The 23,160-nt window shown below is 39.1% G+C and overlaps 1 protein-coding gene across 1 annotated transcript in view; it reads left to right on the plus strand.

The window, feature by feature from the left end:
* PRKCH (protein kinase C eta) overlaps positions 1–8,810 on the plus strand; it is a 290,916-nt gene extending 282,106 nt beyond the window's left edge. The window contains exons 13-14 of the mRNA XM_043990361.1: positions 5,922–6,065; positions 7,588–8,810. Of these exons, the coding sequence (XP_043846296.1) occupies positions 5,922–6,065; positions 7,588–7,734 (291 nt within the window). The 3' untranslated portion in view covers positions 7,735–8,810. The remainder of the gene's footprint in view (positions 1–5,921; positions 6,066–7,587) is intronic.
* The last annotated feature ends 14,350 nt before the right edge of the window (positions 8,811–23,160 follow it).

The raw sequence follows: 23,160 nt of genomic DNA on the forward strand, positions 1-23,160 counted from the left end.
TCCTTAACACCCACTTATTCAGTGCCTTGCAACCAAGCTTCTATACCCACTCTACTGAAACATTGCTCTTAGAAGTAACCAATAATCAGGACAGCTAGGTGGTGCAGTGGATAGAGCATCAGCTCTTGGATTCAGGAGGACCTGAGTTCAAATCCAGCCTCAGACACTTGACACTTAGTAGCTGTGTGACCCTGGGCAAGTCACTTAACCCCCACAGCCCCACAGAAGAAGAAGAAGAAGAAGAAGAAGTAAACAATAATCTCCCAGTCAACAAATCCAAGACATTTTATCAGTCCTCATCCTTTTTTTTACTTCAATCCCATCAAATTGGCACATAAAATTCCATCTCTTCTCCTAGAAATTCTTTTCTTTGCCTTCTATGACATTGTACTATCCTGAGTTGACTCCTACCTCTAACTACTCTATCTCCAGCTGCTTCCACATCCATCTTAATCTCCATGACCAACTAACTGTGTGATCTGAGGCAAGTCAGTTCACTCTGAGCATCAATTTCTTTTAGAGTGATAGGCTTGGACTAGATGGCATCTGAAGACTCTTCAACTCTTGATCTGGTTTCCCATTCTCTTTATCCTAAATATAGTTATTCCCCAGACTCTATTTGATCCTTCTGTTGGCAATTCCATCCACTTCCAGAACTTTATCACCCCCAATCATATATCTTCCAAACATCGAGCTCTAATTCTTGCATATCTCTTAACCTTCAAAGCTATGCCAACTATTTATTGGACATCTACACCTATCATGCCACCAATACCTCAAATCCAACCTGTCTCCAAACCAAACTCATTGTCTTCTCAAAATCTATTCCTGACTGCCATGTTTTTGTTAATGGAGCCGTCATACTACCAGTCACCCTGAATGAAATCTTAAACTCACCTTCTACTTCTCCTGTAACCAGTTACCAGGTCTTGCCAGTAACATCTCACATTTGCCTCCTCCTTTACATTTCTTCTAATACTACTAATGATGGTAATGGCAGTGATAATATTTGTATATCAATTCGAGGTTTACAAAATGCTTTCCACTATTTCATTTTAGTTTCACAACAACCCTCCAAGACAGGTATTACTGGTATCATCTGCATTTTATAATCAAGATATCTGAAACTCAGAAAACTTGAGTGACTTTCCCATGGTCACACAGCTATAATGGGTCAAAGATAGGTGCAAGCCTCAGTCTTCCTGGTTCTAAATCCAGGATTCTACCCACTCTATACCATTCTTGTGTTGGATTCCTTGTTTCCATTCTCTTCCCCCGTCTGATCCCTCCTATAGATGGATGCTGCCACTACTGATAGCTAGTATTCATACAATGCTTTAAAGTTTCAAAGGACTTTACATATATTATCTGTTTTTAGCCTCCGAACAATCCTGGGAGGTAGGTGGTATTATTATCCCTATTATACAGATGAGTAAACTGATAGAGACAGAGATTACATGACTTGCTCAGGTTCACAGAGCTAATGAGCATCTAAGACTTGATTTGAATTCAGGTCTTTCTGACTCCAGGTCCAATATAGTATCCATTGTCCCATTTAGAATAATCTTAGAGGAGTAATAGAAATTTAAGGTTGGAAAGGATCGTCTATGTTTTAATACATTGGATTTGGAATCAGAGGACATGGGTTTAAATTTCTGCTGTTCGCTAACTACTTCTGTAGTTAGTAGACCTTGGGCAAAATACTTTCTCCTCCTTCTCTCCCCACCAGACCCCCTACTTTGAGACTAAGTTTCTTTATCTCTAATATTAGGAGTTCGGATTGAATGACCTATATAGTCTCATCCAGTTCTTAAGCCTATGATTTCTCACTTTAAAGTAAACCAGAGTCCAGAACAATTAAGTAACTTACTTATGCTAGTTAGTGGAGAAGCTGGGACTAGAGCCCAGGTATTCTGACTTTGAGTCCAATGTTCTTTCCAGTTTAAAATGTTGCCTTTCCATAAAGCCACTGTTCTAATTGTGTCATTACCCTGCTGGTAGTAGTTCCCTACTACCAACTACATAATATTGAGAGTCCTTCCTTTGGCATTCAATGTTTATCTGGCCCCAATCAACCTTTCCCAATTAATCTATTTATTATTTCATGGACTAGGTTTCAGATGAATCAAATTCTTGCAGTTCCTTGAAAATAGCATGCCCTTTCTTGCCTTTATTATATAGAGAGCCACAAAATTCCCTCCTCATAATTTCTTCCTGCCCCTAAAATCTGCCAATCAAAACATCCATTCCTTTAGATCCAATTCAAATGCTAGCATTTCTAGGAAACCTGAGACCTCTTGTCATAAATAAATAATAATTCCTAAAATCCTATAGCTATCTCTTGCTCACAGATCTTGTTCTGTTTAAATTTTATCACAATTATTTGTTTTAATGTATTAAAGTTCTTATCCCCCTTACTAAATTGTGAGCTTTTCAGGAGCAAGACTTAGCTTTTTATATATTTTTGTATCGCCCCAATGGTGGTGGCTTACTTGTTATCTAAGTGACCTTTGGCAATTCCCTCTACCTCTCTGGGCATGTTTTTTTCATCTATGAAATGTAGAGACTGGTCTAGCTGTTCCAAAAGCTTCCTTCCAGATATTAATCACAGGATCACAGGTATAGGTCTGAAAGGGATCTTACAACCTATCTAGTTCAGTCCCTTCACTTTGCAGATAAATAAATTGAGGCCTAGGGACCCCTAATAGTACTCTGTATTTTCACTGGCTGTCACCCATTCTGTCTAAAATTCTTTTGTCACCTCTACCTCCTGACCTCCCTGGCCTCCTTCAGATTTCATCTTAAATCAGCCTTCTTCCAAAAAACCTTTTTGGATTTCCTTTAATGTGAATGCCTTGCCTCTGGTGATTTTTCTCTAATTTATTCTGTATGTTTCCTGTTTGTGTGTAGTTGTTTACATCTCCCCTCATAAGACTATGAGCTCCCCGAGGGTGGCAACTATTTTTTTCCTTTCTTTGTATGCCCCACACTTACCATAGTGCCTAGCACATAAGACTTGTTAACTTGACTTACATGACTTGCTCAAGGTCACACAAGTAGCAAGCTGACTTTGAATCCAAGGTTCTCTGACTCCAAATAAATATTCTTGTCACTCTACCATGTATCTACTTGGCAGTCAGTAACATTTGAGATCAGAGGCCATTTCTTATGTAATTTCCCCCAGAACTTAGCAAAATATTTTACATATAGTATGCATTTAATAAATATTTTTGAATTGATATTTGTTTAATGGATAGATTTGGGGAGGATGAGTGGAGAGTTGGAGTTCACTTGAACCACAGAAACACATTTACCTTGAAATTTATTTTTTTTAAAAAAGGAGCCATGGTAGTAGTAAAAAAAAAGTATTAAATGTCTACCATGTGCCAGGCATAATGCTAAGTACTAGGAATATGAAGAAAGGCAAAAGACAGCCTCTACTCTCAAAAAGATCAGCTCTAAGAGTAACCTCTTCAGATTTACAAAATTGCATGTATCTTTGTGTTAGAATGTGTCTGTATGTGTGTTGGTGACTGAGAAGAACTTCTTGGGACACTAAGGGAAAGTATTAATCTAATGAAATATCAGTTCTATCTCTCCCTGAAGCAGCAAGCCACAGATGCCCTGGTTTTTTCCAATAGAACCTTATGCAAAGCTGCTTCCCAAAAATCTGAGGGGGCAATTTCTTGCTACCTTTAGAGCTAGACTACCTGTAACTCTCAAAACCTTTCTGGGGAAGCCGGAGCAGCTGTAGCCAGCCCCTCCTAGAATCTCTACCTAGGGACAACTCCCACCTGCTAACCTCAGAGAATTTAACACCCCTCCCCAACCAGTGAGAGAGATACACAGAGAGAAATGTAGGGGGAGAGGTGGAGGGAGAGAGAAACAGCCTTTCAAAAATGGAAACTTCTGGTCACTCCAAGATATGTAGTAGTATAATATTTTTACATGCATTCTGAAATAAAGAACAAGTGGTACCCTAACTCTCACAGGGCACCCTCTTCATGCATAATTGCCAGCCCTAATTGGCAGGCCTAAGAAGTTCAAATAAGCCATCTGGGAGTGTTTCCTTTCCCCATATGTTGAGTTCTTTGTTAGTGAGCTTCAGAAATGAAAGCTGTTCTACTGGGAATTTTATCTAGGTGTGCTTTCTGAGGAAGGAAAAGGTCTACTGGATTTTTTTCTACCTAATTTTTGTTTTATTTTTCTATCTTATAAGAATTGTCTCCCTCTCCTCTCAGATGAGGCAAGCATGAGCTTGCTTTCATAAAACTCAAATCAGTATGCATTCAGAGCTCCTGCTAGACTGAATTTGACTAAAAGAGATTTGTTTCCTTAATCTATGTTTAACTATAGTTTAATTGCTTAATGAGTCTCTGAATGTCCCAGTCAGAACGTCCTGTGATTCATGATCTTGGCATTTTATGTTTGGTCCCATGTTTAATGTACCTCCACCTATGACTTTTGTTTTCTTGCCCCTGGGAGGGAGAAACTATTAAACCCAATCAATAACTTTCTTTATTAGCTCCTCTTTGAAGGTTTCTAACATTCTGTCCAAGGTTCTTCCTTTCAGATTTGCTTAGAGGTTTTTGAAGCCTCTCCCATTCCACCTCCCTCCATCCCCGATATTGTCATTTTCTAGTGGAAGCAAAGTAAAGAGTATCTTCCACTTCGGTCATCTGCTGCGGCATTCTCCAAACTTGATGTTTCTTGATCTTGTCACAGTACCTAGCACATAGTAGGCATTTAATAAATGCTTTTTGACTGACTGAAGTGACCTTAAAAAAATTTCTGAACATTCAACCATGTTTGAATAGAGTCAGGGACCATTTCTCTAAACACAGAATAAAGTCTGTTTTGTAATCTCAAATTAAACAGGGAGGGATGAATTTGTTCTGGTTTAAGGAACACTTCTGTTGTTTGTTTTTTAAAAGTAATTTATGTGAAAGGATTTTCCTCTTAGTTGAAAGAGAAAAACAATTATAAAGTCATGGTTTAGTCAGTTTATAATTGAAAAATCACATTCCACACATGAAAAGTCAATGATCCTCGACTAGGTTGGTCAGATAAAATAAGCAAATGTCTTTGTTGGCCACTTTGGGAAATGGAATTTAGTTAATTGCACCTTAGTAGAAGTTCACTACTGTAGAAGGATGCCCAAGATCCATATGTGACTGTAATTATAAAGGCGTGCATGTAAGATAGCCAATTTACAAGTGCAAAACCACTTAGTGCTTGAAATATGTAGGAATGTACCCTTCACTTTTTTTTAATCTGTATAATAACTGATTCGGGGTTATTAAATTCAGAATCCCAAGTGGAAAGTATCTTATAAGAAGTTTTTCAGCTAAAACTATAGTCTCTTTCTTTTAAAGGGACAGGGTTCTCCTGACAGCTAGAATGCTATATTTTATTCAAGTTTTTTACAACTGACTTGCTCTACACAAAACAGAGACCTGTTTCTCTCTGTGGTTACATCACAGTAGGAAAAAGAAAGGCAAGTATTTCACTTTTCTCAGAAGAGTAAGCAACAATTCCAAAAAGGAGTTTCATTCCCAAATGAGACTCCCATCTGGAGCTACAATGTGAGAGAAAGGCAGTCTTTATAAAGAGCTTTTCTTCTTAGAAAGGAAAAAAAATAATGTTTACAGAATTGGGAACTGGACACTCCAACTTTCTTTTAGTTTTATGGTAACTCAGACCACCTGAAATGGAAGTGGTAAGGACTATGGATATAAATGTATTCCCACTTTTAAAGAACAACTCGTGCTGAGTGTGTAATACTTAGGAAAATTGCAGCCAGTTAAATAAGAACCACTGGAAAGATTCCCATAGACCTTTCTGACATTGCCAACTTATTTCTATCTTATAACACACGAGTGTATATAAATTGACCTTCTCTCTCTCACTTTCTCTTTCAGTTCATGACCAAGAACCCAAACATGCGGTTGGGAAGTGTGACTCAAGGTGGCGAGCATACCATCTTGAGACATCCATTCTTTAAAGAAATTGACTGGGTCCAGCTGAACCAGCGCCAACTAGAACCACCCTTCAGACCCAGAATCGTAAGTGTCCAAGGGCAATAGGAGAAGTCTCTCTTTGTCCACTAATTAAGCATCAAAACATTTTCCAAAAGTCACACAGGTAGGATGTTCCAGTCTAGCTCACACTTTACAGTGTAGCCTTAACACCTTGAGTTACAGTTCTCTCTTGCTTGGTGGATATTCACTCTAGATGTCCAAGTCATTCAATGTTTATTGCTTATACAACCTTTCTTCCTGCTTTTTCACATTCTTCATGCCTCTCAAACTCAAGTCAAAATCTCCCCGAGTTCTGCTTGTCCTGAGATTCTCCCAAAGCCAAGACCCACACACCTCCCAAGGGATTCTATGGTTTGGATAATGACTAGTTTAGTCTTGGTACAAGAATTTCCTTGTATTTTTCTGACAACTGAAGTCTCTGTAGCTTTCCAAAGTCCCTGTGGAAAATAGAAAAAGAATATTAAACTTTATTCTCTTAATCTGGACTCTAGCTTTTTTTAAATGAGAGAGGTCATATTTTAACTGGAGAATTCAGGGACTAGTGGCTGGGAAAGTGCACTATACTATACAGCTCTACTGACACCTCCCTTGGTGCCCGATGCACAGCTGTCTGGGGTGGAGCTCTCAGGGAGGCAGCTGTTGAACTTGTGTTCAGCTCAGGAGCTAGCTGGCCTGGGGAGGAGAGGGAGGTGAATAGGATAGGGCTGATACTTGGAGGAAGAGGGCACTGGAGAAAAAGGGGAAAAAGGGATGGCAGTATTTTGACCCATACACACACAGGATACACACCAATACACATCTCTGTGTGTGTTGTTTGGAGTCTTTCCAAATGCATAAAATATGAAGCTAGTTTCATCTCGAATGGCCTGATGTGTGGTGGGTCAGGAGCAGGAGGAAGGAAGAAAAGCTAAGAATGTCTTTTGTCTTCCATTTACTGTGAAGAGTGTACCCCTGCCAGGAAGGGTCCTAAAATATGTACATAGCAGCATGACACAGTGAGCAGAGAGCCAGCCAGTTAATAAGACTGTAGGTAATTATTTCCTACCCTTAGCCTTATAATGAAGGCTTGCAACAACAAGCATTAATTTCCTTTTATGTGTATCTTCACTATCCCAAACATTGAGAGAGATGCACAATTTGAACACAAAGTGCCTCTTCTTATGCTTAGACAATGTTTATTATTGTTGTTTTTTTTAAAGAAATAATTCAGAGCATTAAGTACTGAGCAAAGACTTGGCAGATTTGCTCTTTGTGACAGTGCCAAAGTTCCTTAACCTTGGTACCTAACATTGACCTACTCAGTAAGATTTTCTTGGGATTAGTAACTTAATGGATTTAAAGGCATTGAAAACACAAGGTTCTGTAGCACTACTGAAAAGCATATTGATAATTAATCATAATTATACACTAGTGTAATAATAAAGTTGTCAAATGAGAGTTTTAAAGCCAATCTTTGAAATTTGGGGGATGTGCCCAATCTAAAAGGCAAAACGATTCAAGTCTCAAGTTGATCAAATCTCATCTTTGTTCTCTTTTTGTTTCACAGAAATCCCGAGAAGACGTCAGTAATTTTGATCCTGACTTTATAAGAGAAGAGCCAGTTTTAACTCCAATTGATGAGGGACATCTTCCTATGATTAACCAGGAAGAATTTAGAAACTTTTCCTATGTATCTCCGGAATTGCAATCATAGCCTTAAGAGAAAAGAAGTACAAGATGACAGATTTTTTCCAGGAATTTCCTTCTTACAAAGTATTTAGCCATAGCCTTATTTTATAACAACAACATTACTTTAATGTGAAGAACATAGAGAAGAAGAAGAAAAAGGATACCATGGAATATGCGCAACACTGTCTTTGAGGTCAAATCTATCTGTATAGTGCTGGAATGACCGTGGTACTCTCAATAGGTGATGTGGAAATCAGACTAAGTGTTGAAGTATTGGACTCAAGAGTAGTGTGCCCAAGGGTAATTTGGGATCTGGGGAAATTAGCAATAGCAAAAAGGAAGGAGCAAGATCTACAGAGCATGAGCTGAGTATCTTAGCATTTCTGAGCCAAACAGACATTTTACATTGATAAAGCAGTGACAAAACCACCTGGCGCTGTCTGCATTTCAGGCCTATGGAACCAGCACCAGATGGCAACTTGGGAAAATTCAGGGAGAAGTAATTTTTTTTTCAGGCTCTTACCTGCTGATGAAGAATTTGATGCTCTTCTCTTCCAAGGGACTCAATGGCTTTCTTCCTGACTGTGGAGCTTCCGTGTAAAATACTTTACTGTGCCGAAGTCTAACAAATAAAAGCAAAAACCTAACAAAGCATCAACGAAGCAACCGACACCACCTTTACTACTGTATGTGTTTCTAAAATGATCACTGAGATAATGGTTCTCCTCTGTTTTGTTTGTGAAATATGAGACTATTGTTTGCATTCTATGAAATGCCTTTAACCTTAAACCATCTTTGTTTGCATGACCCCTGTTTACCCTGGAAGGATAGGACTCTCTTTTCAAAATAGGACAAGGAATAGGGAAGGGAGCTCCGATTCAGTGGGTGCATGCAAACAAAGAAATTGGGCCTTAGGCTCCCATTTACTTTTGTGTCTAGCTAGCTGGATGTAAAACTGTTTTTGTGGTCGACCATGAGCAAGGGACAATTCTGTGTGCAATGACCCAACCTCTACTATTAGCTGTAGCTGTACTTTTGTCGTTTATTTAAATTATGGTTTAAGTGGCAATCTTATTAAGTGTGTGCTGATTAAATACTCCATCACTGTTTAAATAAAGATATGTCCAGAGTATTCATGAGTATATTCTCTGAGTTCTAAACTTGGATCTTTTTGCACTATTCTGAAATGGGATCAAGACCCTGGTAATTGCCCTTCTCATACTCAGTGAATTTTCCACTGGGAAATGAGTTTCCTGGCAGCCTAGATAATAATTATATCTTATATACAGATAGCGTTTTGATGGTTCAAAATGTATGTTGTCTAATTATTCACATTATTTCATTTTATTCCCATAACTATCCTGTGAGTTAAGCAAAGCAGATGCTCCTTCCCCAAATATTTATTGAGTTCCTAAGATGCTGTGCTGTATCTTCATTTTACATATAAGGAAACTGAAGTTCATTCATTCAACAGACACTTTATTAGAACATATTTATAGCCAATGGACCTCAGTTCAAATTCCAATACTGTTACCTCATATGTGTGTGTGACCTTGGGCATGTCACTTAATTTCTTTGCCTTCAATTTCCTTTTTGTAAAGTTGGCGAGGGAAGGAAAAGGCAGTTTACTTAAATGTTCTCTGAGGTGCCTTGTAATTCTAAATCTATAAAAATTAGGTGCTTTCTTACTTGATTAGATTTTTTTTTTTTTTGGTGAGGCAATTGGGATTAAGTGACTTGCCCATAGCTAGTAAGTGTCAAGTATCTGAGGTCGGATTTGAGCTCAGGTCCTCCTGAATCCAAAGCCAGTGCTCTATCCACTGCACCACCTAGCTGCCCCGACCTTCTCACTTGAAAAGAAGTGAAATAGGCCTTGTAAAAGATACAAAGAAGAGATCTAGTTCCAGGCATTATGAGAAACAAGGCCTAGTAATGAAGTAGATAAGAAGAGTTCACCTTAAGGCTGGGAATACCTGGGTTCAAATCCTGCTTCCACAATGAACTGCTGTGTTTGAGAAACGAAGAGAGTTTCTACAACCCAAAACTAAACTTCTAAGAGAAACTGAGAAGCTGCAGAGAATGTGCCAGCTGGATTTAATAGAAGGCATTTCCTCTTCTGGGAGATCCCTATACCAATGAAAGTCCTAATCCTGCCCTCTCTGAGCTTTATCCTCTAGTCTCAGTCATTTACCACCCTAATATCACAGAGCAATGAAAAGCTGAGAAACCCAAAAGAAAGGATTTGCATTTATTGCTCCAGAGGGCTTATATTTCTATTTTTGCCATTAATTTAAATTGTTTTTAAAGTATAGATTGGGGGTGGGAGAAGATAATATCCCATAACTGTTTAAATAAAGACATGCTCTTCAATTATAGAAGTGTCTTTTAGGTCACATGGCTATTAAATGGTGGGAGCTGGATAAGTATTGAAATCTTCCAAGTCCCATTAAAACACTTTTTCCCATTGCATTGTACTATCTTGGCATTCCTTCAATGCCTCCATTGTCCTAGGATTTTGTTGATGTGTATACTGTCTCCACCAATGCAGACGGCAACCTATCCATGCCATAGTACATGGTTTCTTGGATAGTGGTTGAAATGATTAATTTGCCTAATGGGCAAACTGTTCATATACCTTTCTATGCTCATCTTGGTTGCTCTTCAAATGACAGGCATTTCCAGGAGCACATGGAAACATAAGGAATGAATAATGTTAAGGTGCCATAAAAAGACTACTTATATTCAATCATTGTATTTGTGGTAATAGCTATCATTTATTTATTTATTTATTTATTTATTTTTAGTGAGGCAGTTGGGGTTAAGTGACTTGCCCAGGGTCATACAGCTAGTAAGTATTAAGTGTCTGAGGCCGGATTTGAACTCAGGTACTCCTGACTCCAGGGCCGGTGCTCTATCCACTGCGCCATCTAGCTGTCCCCCAATAGCTATTATTTATATGTCACTTTAAAGTCTGCAAAAGAGGGAGCTAGGTGGCACAGTGGATAAAGCACTGGCCCTGGATTCAGGAGGACCTGAGTTCAAATTTGGCCTCAGACACTTGACACTTACTAGCTATGTGACCCTGGGCAAGTCACTTAACCCCTCATTTCCCTGAAAAAAAAGTCTGCAAAAGACTTTACAAGTATTATTTCATTTGATTCTCACAACTACCAACAGGCTCTCACAACTTCATGAAACTTAGATAAATAAGTTTATTACAAGAGGAATGAACATACATGTGGAACCCAGAGTGTTCACAATCCATACAGAAGTTTGCTTAGTTCTAACAGTACAACAAAGCAAGGAGGAGAAAACACAAATCTCCACCTAAAGGGGCATGGCATGGGAGGGGAAAAGTTCAGTAAAGGTGGGAAAAGGATAAAACCCTTCCCAAAGGGGAGGGGCAAGGCAATGGCAAAAGCTGCATTCTTTTTCCTTGGGAACTGCTAGACCCTACCTTCCTAAATTGTGGGTCACAACCCCATATGTGGTCACATAACTGAATGTGGGGGGGTGACAAAAAAATTTGGCAACATGAAAAGGTATACCTATTTTATATACCTATATACCTGGGGTCACCTCTTCTCTTGGGTGAAAAGGGGTAGAGAATGGAAAAAGTTGATCCACTTATCTACAAGGGTCCCAGCTTCACAAGCAGTTTCTCAGCCTAGTGCAGGCTGACTGGTGCCAGTTTTTACTCCCAAGGACATGTAGGGAGTCCAGCTTGGAGTGTAAATGGAGGGGGAGAGGAGAGGTGAGGGTTGTCCTTGACACATTCAAGGTCTCCTGCATGTCTGAATCTGGTCTTTCTGGAAAATATGGCAACTCAAAAAGACAAGTACTGGGGACCCCTTAACATTCCCTGGGAGGTAGGTGCTGGTTTTTATCTCTATTTTACAGAGGGAGAAACTGAGTCAGGGGTTAAATGACTTTCCCAGATTCACACAGTACGAATAAAATAAGAAAGAATCTGAACTCGGGTCTTCCTGACTCAAAGTTCATTGCTCTCCCACCTAGCTGCCTCTGGTAATATATATGTAACTCTCCAAACTTTATGAGCTTGATAGTTGGATTTATCCACAGAACTGAATGGGTCAGACCAGATGACTTCTAAGGTATTTTCCAATTCTAGAACCAACCTCCAATCACACTAGTAAAGTTAATCTTCTGGGATAACTCCAGTGGGTAAGTTAACAAGGGAACAGCCATTTGTTTTGTTTTGTTAACAACATTGGTCATAATTTCTTTTTTATGCTCTTTAAGAGAATGGAGAGGGACGGCTAGGTGGCGGGGGCGGCTAGGTGGCGCAGTGGATAAAGCACCGACCCTGGATTCAGGAGTACCTGAGTTCAAATCCGGCCTCAGACACTTGACACTTACTAGCTGTATGACCCTGGGTAAGTCACTTAACCCCCATTGCCCCACAAAAAAACAAACAAACAAACAAAAAACAACAACAACAACAAAAAGAGAATGGAGGGGAACAGCATCTTTCATCTGTGCAATAAGGAAAAGAAAACTGTTGATTCCCCTCTCCTGTGGAAAGGTCACTCACTTGTAATCGGTTTTCCAGAATCTTATTTTGCAATTTAGAGAGATCAGATTGAGCCTATCCGGCAGTAACTGCCCAGGACTGGATTAGCAGATGTTTAATACGACCCAGCCAGTCAAGAGATGCTGAGTCAGCTATAGCTGGCCAGATTCCCTGACCTTAGTTAACAGGGCTTTCATGATGAAATAGCAATGATTACTCACTCAGGGCCATTTCAGTTCCCCAACCTAAATGAGGAATCTTACAACACCCTGCATAATATCTCTGTCTCTCTGTCTCTCTGTCTCTCTCTTCCCCAGCCCCAATCTTTTAATTCATTTTACTACTCTCTAACTAGCCTACACAATGTGGTAGAACTATTAGAACAGCTGCAAAGATTTTTACCTGGGCCTTTCTGTTCAGATGGATATACTGTAAGACCAGCTAAAATGTTTTAGAAAATTACAAAGGTGGTGGCCCTCTTAGTGATGAACACTAGGAAAAAAACCAGTAAGGCAAAGCTTTATTTGTTAGCCCCAGTTTTTAGACATTATATGAGATCTTGTTTGTATATGAAGACCCTGGAATTTCTAGCAGCAGAAAGAAACTGAGCCTTGTATGAACTGGTGCAGTCCGGCCATAAACCTCTCAAGCAAGAGGAAGTAAAGGAGCTCTTGGGAAGCACTTAGGGAAATTTCAAGTTTTGATATTTTTCAGGCCCTTTGGCTTCCTTGAGTGGGATGGACTTGAAGAGTTGTACTATAGTTTTAGGGGAAAGATCACTAGAAGTGGAGCCAGGAAACCCAGATTAATATCTTGGCTCAGTGGCCAGGCAAATCACTTAAGCTTCCTGAGTCTCAGTTTCTCCATTCATAAAATAGTAATATTACAGGAATTCTTGCTGGGTTGTTGTGAGCAAAGCACATTATAAATGTTCAAGCACCCTACAAATATAAGTGGTGGTGATCATCACTTTGCTGGGCCACCACCACCCTAACCAAGCCCACTGTCCACCTTTTGACAAATGAGACACAAGCAAGAAAAAACAAGTAGCCTGCTTTGTAAGCTGCATTTTATAGCAATAGTGATGATTTAACTAAGTGTCCAAGAACCCCACCCTTTTATCATTTTTTAACTTAATTAAATGAAAGCTGCTTTGAATATATTCCAGCCAGAGGCTTGGCTTTGACTGTACCCTGTAAAAAAGCTTTGTGTCATATTTATTTTCAGCCTTTGATTCACACCCAATTGTTTAATGTGGTAGTATTGATTTAAACAAAATAGACAGTAATTTTCATTGCCTCTGGCTCTGCTTCAAAACTGGGTCCTTATAACCTATTTCTACAAGGTCTGAAGATAAAGATTAGATAAACCCTTGGACTTTGCCAATAGAAAAGAACTCCCTGTTCATGTGACCCTCACCCACCACTGAACTGCAAGTTTGACAGGGTATAAGTCAACTCTAATTGGATCATTATATTCTCTTACTTTTTTGAATTTGAACCAAAGCAGTTCTGTAGATTCCATTCTGCCTCTTACACACACACACACACACACACACACACACACACACACACACACACACACACATATATATATATATAGAGAGAGAGAGAGTATTCTTTTCTCTCCTAACTCATTTCAGTCCTATAAGACTATATCTGATGCCCTCCTTTTTCTTAAGCATCCAAGTAACCTCCCTTTTAAAGGCCAGTTAGTCAACCAATGATCAGATTCCTTCAGATGCTGTGGGTGAGAATGGACATTGTTTCTTCTGGGAACAATGACTACTGTTCATGCATTGGCAGGAGAGTAAAAAGATTTACATGTAGGCAGGTCCTGAAGGTCCCGCAGCACTTTTCCATCATTTCCCCATCTTCACTACGACCCTTTCCTGATCAGATAGAGAATACCTATTAAAATATGCCATAGCTACACTAAGCACTGCTACCATTTATGAAGTTTGACAGCTTCTAGTGAATACATGTGAAGTACATTTGCAATAGCTGTCTGTACTCAGACTGCAAAGGTCCTTCTGCCAGATCTGAGGCTATTATTCAGATCTGAGAGGACTCCAAACTGACTACTGCACTCCCAAGGATGCCACATATCCAAGTGATTGATAAATGCTTGTTAATTGATGCTCAGGAGAAAAGGATTCTCCTCCCCTAGCTAGAAGAATGGCAATGTATTGGGTCAGCATTCTTACCCTGGAGGTCAAGACCTTGTTTGATAACTGTATGTTAACATAACTGATTTCCTTTGTAATCCTATGTGTTTTATTTTACACATTTAAGAACATTAATCTGAAAGGGGGTCCATAGGTCAAAAAGGGTCCATGACACACACGATAATAATAGCTAATGATAATAGTAATAATAGCATTTACTATGTGCCAGGCACTGTGCTAAGCACTTTACAATTAATATCTGATTTGATCCTCATAACAGCTTTGCAAGATAGGGTGCTATTATAATTCCTATTTTATAGATGAGGAAACTGAGGCAAGAAGATTTAGTGACTTGCCCAGCTTTACTCAGCTAGTAAATGTCAGAGGCTAAATTTGAACTTAGGTCTTCCTGATTCCAGACTTGGCCCTCTGTACACACACACACACACACACACACACACACACACACACACACACACAGATGAAAACTCTTGTGCTAGAGGGAGTTATCAAGGGAAACAGGAAAAGCTTCTTTTTAGAAATTAGAAAGACTCTTCCCTGGATAACCTGAGTCTAGCCCTAACATCAAACAGAAGGTTACCTCATGTGGTGACTAGAGTAGTTAAGCCTCCATAGTGAGTTATTATCACATCAAGAATCCTCATACTCATTTACTATTGTGCTTGCTCTATAGTCTCTCGGAAAAAGAAAGGAATGAAAAGCCACAGGTCAGTCAGGGATTATCTCAGCCCCTAGTCCCTTATTTCTGAAAAACAAGATCCGTTTTGTACAAGACATCTTTGGCTTCCCTGTTTAAAAACCAGTGAGAGAAGTAGTCTGAAGGGCCCAAGAAAGCATCTTTGTCATATGCAGGAGCCAAACAAAGCAAAGGGTTCTGGCTCTTCTCTCAACTGATAATCCAATTAAGGCAATAAGGAAAGCTTCCTTCACTTCCCTGCTAACTTAGATCAACATCCCAACTAACTACATGACTCCAGGGCCAAACAAATCAAGGGGCACTGGGTTGCAAAGGCCAATGAGGGGAACATTGATGTAAGAACTTTTGGCAAATTCTTCCACCCTGGACCCTTTCCTCATATGCTGGTTAGTTCCCCCAGGCTCCTGGTCAGGTGGGACCCCTTCCGGTTATTTCTTATGACTGAATTTAGAGGTTGTTCTAGGGTTATATTCTTAAATAGAAAGAGCAGAAACAATAGTGAGTAGATTCCCAGGTCTAAGAGGCAAATCAAGGCTACATTAGTAATGTTGTGTCTGCTGCCTCATACATTTGAATGCTCAGGAATGTGAGTTTGGGTAATTTTCAGACTTGATTTACAGGAAAAATTGGGACACAAAAGTATCATTGTAACTGCTTTGGCTCAGCTTTGGGAAAAGACCATTCATCTACACACCCAGGGCATTTCAGTTCCAGAAAAGGCATGTGATTAGTCAGATGCCAGCCCTTTCCCTGTTAGCTACCCAAAAATACCTTTCTGCCTTCTTTCTTGCAGTTTCTGAAAGAGAGGGAAGCTTTTACCTTCCTACTTTCTGATGACCTGGCTATTAAGAATATAAAATCATGGAATCAAACTTGAAAGGGTCATCTAGTCCAGTCCCCTGCCCTCAGGCAGATTTGCCCTGAATATCTTGCTGTTCTTGGAGGGGAGTGAAGTGGAAAGTGGTCAAGAGAAATGTCAAGTTTCCAGTGCTGTAATGGGATGTTTTGGAAGGAAGTATGTTTGTAGATTTTTCATTCTGTTAATTCAGAAAATCATTAGCCACTTTTGATGACCTTGTCTGACATGAAATTTAAAAAAAACAAAACATCCCACACAAGAGGTACAGAGGTAGAACTCTCATAGAAGATTGAAAACCACTGCTGAATAATCAAGCACCCTAGGGACTATTATATTGGGAATTTGTCTCCTTTAGTCACAGTACAGTTTGCTGCCTCAGAATTACAGAGGGTTTCACAACCCTACCTACTTCTACCTACCCCATAGACGACCATACTGCAAGAAGGTTAATGACAGCCAGAAGAGACCCACATGTTTAAAATAACATGTTCACAGTACCATTTTTTGAGATCATCAAAAAGCTGGAGACCAAATATGTGCTCAGTGATTAGAAAAATGACTGAACAAATTATAATAACGTTTAATTCATGTTCAGAGAACAAGTATACATTACCATGATTCACAAGAATACTGCCACTTGGTAAAAAATAAATAATAATATCCAGATACAGCACTTTGAAGTTTGTAAAATGCTTTACATCTGATATTTCATTTTTCTTACAACAACCCTGGTAAGTAGGGACTATTATTATTTCCCTTTTACAGATGAGGAAATTGAAACTGGCAGAAGTTAAGTAATTTGTCCAGGGTCACACAGCTAGTAAGTGTGTCAGGCAAGACTTGAACTCAGATCTTCTTTACACTAACTCCAGCATTCTACCCTATTGTGACATCTAGAGAAACATGGGGATACTTGTTTGAATTCATATATAGTGAAGAAAATAAAGTCCAAAATACAATATGCACCATGACTATAGCAATTTAAATAAAGTCATTATAGAAAGACAGTGAAAGGCCAGATGCAAAGTACCAGAATGTCAAAGTCACAGAATTCCTCATTTCAAGAAACAAACTATTGGGGGGGTGTGAATGTGGGAGGCTAGGGGTTACTATTTGGTCATTTATTGGGCAATGATTTCTGTGTCAAAATGTATACAGCAGATGTCCAAAATATATCAATACATTTTGTAAAACCCCTACAAGCTTTCAGATATGTCATATTGAGAGCTAGTCAGCTATTATAGTAGATAGATGGTTGTCTTGATTTGAGTCCTACCCTCTACTTAGATTCTGTATCCTATTTCAATCATGAAGTCTAATAGCATGGAGAGATTTAGGGGGAAAATTAATGAGTCAACCCTCTTTTTAGTCTAATTATTTTCCACATCTAATTTTTTCTTTGGGTGTTTTTAGTAAGTTGAATGGGAGATGGTGATATCTTTCTCTCTGAATTTTGAGTTTTTCATGGAGTTACTAGATTTCACAGGCAAACTCAATTAGCCCCTCAATTTTCTCACTATAAAATAAATATGGTGAATCAGGTAGTGATAGTGATAAAGGAGACAACATGGTATATAGTGAATTCTATGTGGGACTTGAAATCAGAAACCCTGGGTTCAAATCCTGACTCCAGTACTTAGTAGCTATGTGACCATGAGCCAGTCTTGTAACTTCCTTTAGTTTCAGTCTCCTCATCTCTAAAATTGGAGTAATAATAACATCTATAATGCAGGGCTTCTTCACTTGGAGTCCACAAACCCCATTCAGTCAATGGATATATTTTAAAGGGTCTGCAAACTTAAATGGCAGGAAAAAAAAACACATCTTCATTTCCACTAACTTCTAACTGAAATTTATCATTTCCTTCTTTTACAATTAAACAAACAAAAAACCATTGTTCTTAAAAGGGGGTCCACAAGTTTCACATGACTACAAAAGGAGTCAATGGATAGGTCAATCAATATGTATTTATTAAGTCCCTAATTATGGGTGGGATCTAGAGATAACCAATCCTATGTATGTCTTAGGTAGAGTGAAGAAATGTTTGGATGTAAAAAGACAGAGGATGGGGCAGCTAGGTGGCACAGTGGATAAAACACCTGCACTGGATTCAGGAGGCTCTGAGTTCAAAGCCAGCCTCAGACACTTGACACTTACTAGCTTTGTGACCCTGGGCAAGTCACATAACTCTCATTGCCCCACCAAAAAAAAAAAAAGACTCACTGTGAATCTAAAAAAAGAGAGAGAGAGACAGAGGAATTGGGAGGGTAGGGAGTTTGAGAACATCTATGAATATTAAAGTCCCCTAGTAAAAGGACTTAAGTTGACTGTGAGTCAGGTGAGTCTTTCCTTGAGAAAGGAGAGAGTATTGCCCAGCGGTATGTATTCTACAGCTGCCATAGTTTAAATACCATAGAAAACTTTGAATGAGTGAATTTTAAAGGAGAAAAGTTGGTAAGAGATGGAGGTATATGTGTGGAAGCAAGAAGAATATCTAAAGGGGGAGTGAAAGAAGGAACAGCCAGTGCTGGATATGAAATAATATCAGCATACAGTCAGGTCTCAGTGAGGGCCAGTAGATAGAAGTGTGAGAGAAAGAGGTCCAGAGCAAAGCAGTTTGTTCACTATGGAATAGGAACTCCAAAAGCACAACAGAAGTACTGATCAAGGTTGGAATGAGACATATAGGTGGGGTAGAGGATGGGGATGAGAGAATTGGAGGGGGGGGGGTTGGAAGTTGGAGACAGTTTCCTCCTATATGGCTAGCAATTGGATAATACAGGTATAGGTAGAGAAACAATGGTAATAATAGCAGGAGTAGTGGGTGACAGATGAGTAGTAAAGTTCATGGTATCTAAGGGTATTGTAGAAACCACTAGGCTACAGCTGCTTCTGCTGCTTCAGGGTGGCTGGGAGAGGGTTGAGAGGTGGGTTGGAAGATAATATACAGATAATATTTGTAATACTTACTACTTCAACAGGGTTGTCATGAGGTTTATATTGTCCCAACCTGGTCCCTGCCATTGAGACCATATTATACTTTATTCCCCTTTATTCTCTACAATCCAGCCAACTGTTCTCACAACACACCATCTCCTATTTCTGTGCCTTTCCACTTATTGGCTCAGATGCCTAGAATGGACTCCCTCCTAACCTACACCAATTAGAACCCCTAGTTTCCTTTAAAACTCAACTTACATGAGGTCTTTCTGATCCCCCTTCCAGCTGAGTGTGTTCCTCCAATGGCTTTTATGGTTATATATGTACATGCTATCTCCTCCAATAGAACACAGGCTTCTTGAGGACAGGAAACTGTCTCATGTTTTGTCTTTCTATTCCCAGTGCTTGGGACAGTATTTAGAAAATTGTAGGGATTAACTAATGCTTGTTGACTAATTGAGATAAAGTTTATAATGCACTTTGCCAATCTTACTTAAGTGTCTATTATTATATTTGTCTAAGGGTAATCATTTAAAATGTTATAGTTTTTCATTTTCAGTTATCTACTGTCACCAGAGAAAATTCATACAAACATTAGATGTTCTCTCTCCATCTCTCCCTCTCTCTCTCTCTCTCTCTCTCTCTCTCTCTCTCTCTCTCTCTCTCTCTCTCTCTCTCTCTCTCTCTCTCTCTCTCTCCTCTTTCTTTCCCCCTTCCTACCTCTCTTCCCCCCACCCTGTTTCTATGTCTCTCCCTCTCTGTCTCTGTCTGTCAGTCTTTCTCTCTCTCATATGATTAATAGTTTGGACACTACTGGCCTATTTTTAATCTCAGTCATTGGAAAATACACTCTTTCACAGAGAGTTGTATAGGACTAGAGCCTAAAAAGAGAACAGTAACTAGAATTGAGCCTGATGAGATGAGTCAAGTGTGAACCATGGGACTTTTTTATTCATCCAACAACCCTTTGATAATTTATGTACCAACTCAGCTTGACATGTTCTAAGTTTAATGGTTTCTTTTCCTTCCAAGACCAAGGGCCCTAAAGACTCCACAGTAGACACACTCATGTGTTTCTTTTTGTCCTAGGAGTCCTTGGAAAACATGAATCCTCATGACATCCATTTAGATAAATAAACAAACATCCTGAAATTTCCCAGGAAAAGGGAAGGCAGAGGTTCTAAGGAGTTCTTAACTTGGAGTTCACAGACTATGTCCTCCACCTGGGGTCCATGGACAGGCTTCAAGAGGTCTGTGAATTTGGATGGAAAACAAATACACTTTTATTTCAGCATAATTTGTTTCCTTTGTAATCCCATGTGTTTCATTTTATACATTTAAAAACATTATTCTGAGGAGAGGACCATAGGCTTCACCTGACTGCCAAAGGGGGTACCATCACACTAGAACTGCCGGGTTAAGAACCTCTGGTTTGGGGGCAGCTAGGTGGCGCAGAGGATAAAGCACCGGCCCTGGAGTCAGGAGTACCTGAGTTCAAATCCAGCCTCTGACACTTAACACTTACTAGCTGTGTGACCCTGGGCAAGTCACTTAACCCCAATTGCCTCACTAAAAAAAAAAAAAAAAAGAACCTCTGGTTTTAAGGGTTTAAAACCTTTGTAGGTTTACTCTGTCATCACCTCTAAATCTATTGAAACAAATCTAGTCTTATACTTGGTGAAAAGCACAGGAATAGGAATGATTCATTGGTAAATGCTGTATGGGGAAGCTAATTTTGGACAGTTCTTAATAAACCATGTCCATTTGTGGTTGGAATAAAGAAGAGGTTGGAAGGGAAAAAATTTAGACAGGACAGTTCCAGTATTGCAGTACACTTCTTTGTTTCTTCCCATTCTTCCCATTTCTTCCCATGGGATAGAATATGTTCAATAAATATAGGCCATTATTTCCTTCCATTAATTTCATTAATCTGTAGAGTAAGGGTGTGTAACCCTTGTGGTGCCATGGATCCCTTTGGTAGTCTGGTAAAGCCTATGGATCTCTTTGCACAATAATGTTTTTAAATGTTATCAAAATCTTATCTTAAAAAACAAGAGAACATTACATATAGTAACAGCAATATTCTTTTGTTTTGTTTTGGTTTTTTGCAGGGCATTGGGGGTTAAGTGACTTGCCCAGGGTCACACAGCTAGTAAGTGTCAAGTGTCTGAGGCCAGATTTGAGCTCAGATACTCCTGAATCCAGGGCCGGTGCTTTATCCACTGTGCTATGTAGCTGCCCCCGCTACCTAGCTGCCCCAGCAATATTGTTTTAAGAATGACTTTGAAAGACTAAGTAATTTTGACTATTATAAATATACAAATTAAAAATAAAGGACCTATGAAGGAAGACGCTATTTGCATCCAGAGAAAGAACTGATAAATAGAAGTATGTGTAGAATAATTTACATATATATATGTATGTGTGTATGTATGTATGTATGTGTGTGTGTGTATATATATATATGTATATATATATATGTATGTATGTATGTATTTGTGTCTAATGGTAGCCATCTCTAGGATGAGGGGGAGAGGAGGGAAGAAGAAAGGGAAAAAAACAAATTTACATGATAACTTGTATATTGTACATGGTAGATTTACGGTTTCATGTGCAAAAATCTTTTTTATTATGCTTGTTTTGTTCCATGAATTAAAAATAAAATAAAAATTTTTAGCTTTTTTTTTTTTCAGGGCAATGAGGGTTAAGTGACTTGCCCAGGGTCACACAGTTAGTAAGTGTCAAGTGTTTGAGTTCGGATTTGAACTCAGGTCCTCAAAAATAAAATAAATTTTAAAAACAAGTTCTTGGGCCCCAGGTTAAGCCCCTAGCTGTAAAGCAAGCTACTCCTGCTGTCAAACATAATTTTGTCAGAGGCAGCTAGGTGTCACAGTGGATAGAGGACCGGCCCTGGAATCAGGAGGACCTGAGTTTAAATCCAGCCTTAGACACTTAACACTTACTAGCTGTGTGACCCTGGGCAATCTACCTGACTCTCAAAGAGGCCCAGTGATTTCCCCTAATTCCGCATAGTAATGGACCTAGAAATGAAATTCACTTTTACTTCCACTTAAAACAACCACAGGACCATAGATTTTGAGTTGGAAGTTATCTTGGAGGTAATTTGGGCCAATTCATCATTTTATGTATTAACAGATTTTACTGAAGCCCAGAAAAGAGAAGTAACTTGCTTGAGGTCACTTACATATTTCTTCATTTATTTTTCTTGTTTTTTTCTTTTCTTGTCATCCACCCACTAGCTCTCCTGAAATATTATATAAGGACTGGGAATCTGGGTTTTATCCTCATTAGCTGGTGATTGGGATGTTATATATTTCCTATATATCTGTTTCTTATCAATACCATAAGAATAAACATATCTTTACTATCTACCTCTCAGAGAAAGCATACAAAAAAACATAGTTTATATATATGTGTGTGTATATGTATATGTATATATATATAGGCTATTGTTATAAAAAATATTGACTCCTTAAACCTTATAAAGTCCTATTTTGCTAGACTTGGTAACACCAATGTGGTAGCTACTCTCTAGTTATTGCTTAAGCAATTTCTGCTACAACTGTGGCCCTCCTACACCCTGCCTTCCCTATTAATGGTAAATCAATTTCTTTTTTTTTTCTTTTTTTTTTCTCTTGGTCAGGCAATGGGGGTTAAGTGACTTGCCCAGGGTCACACAGCTAGTAAGTGTCAAGTGTCTGAGGCTGGATTTGAACTCAAGTACTCCTGAATCCAGGGCCGGTGCTTTATCCACTGTGCCACCTAGCTGCCCCCTGTAAATCAATTTCTAAGGGCAGTAGGCCAGAAGGAAGTCCTTTTGCAGGGCCCAGAATTTTAACTTGAGCCATAACTGGGGCTATTAATTTGCAGATATGTAACAATATGCCCCATGCTTGATGATAATTTTTATTAGTTACTACTCACAACTAGCCTTTGAAGCTTGATGCCATTAAACCTAATTTATAGGTAAGGTAAATAAAACATAGGCAGTTAAGTGACACAGTGGTTAGAGTAGCAGGCCTGGAGTCAGGAAGACTTGAGTTCAAATTTGACCTCAGACACTTACTAGCTGTGTCCCATAGGTAGTCCCACAGAATCCCATAGCTGCTACTAAGTGTCTGAGGCCAGATTTAAACTCAGGTCTTCCTGACTCAAGGTCCAGTGCTGTATCTACTGCATCCATGTAGCTGCCCCTCAATCTGTATAGGGAGG

This window comes from Dromiciops gliroides, chromosome 2, assembly GCF_019393635.1.
Source record: "Dromiciops gliroides isolate mDroGli1 chromosome 2, mDroGli1.pri, whole genome shotgun sequence".
In the NCBI taxonomy this organism is placed as follows: domain Eukaryota; kingdom Metazoa; phylum Chordata; class Mammalia; order Microbiotheria; family Microbiotheriidae; genus Dromiciops; species Dromiciops gliroides.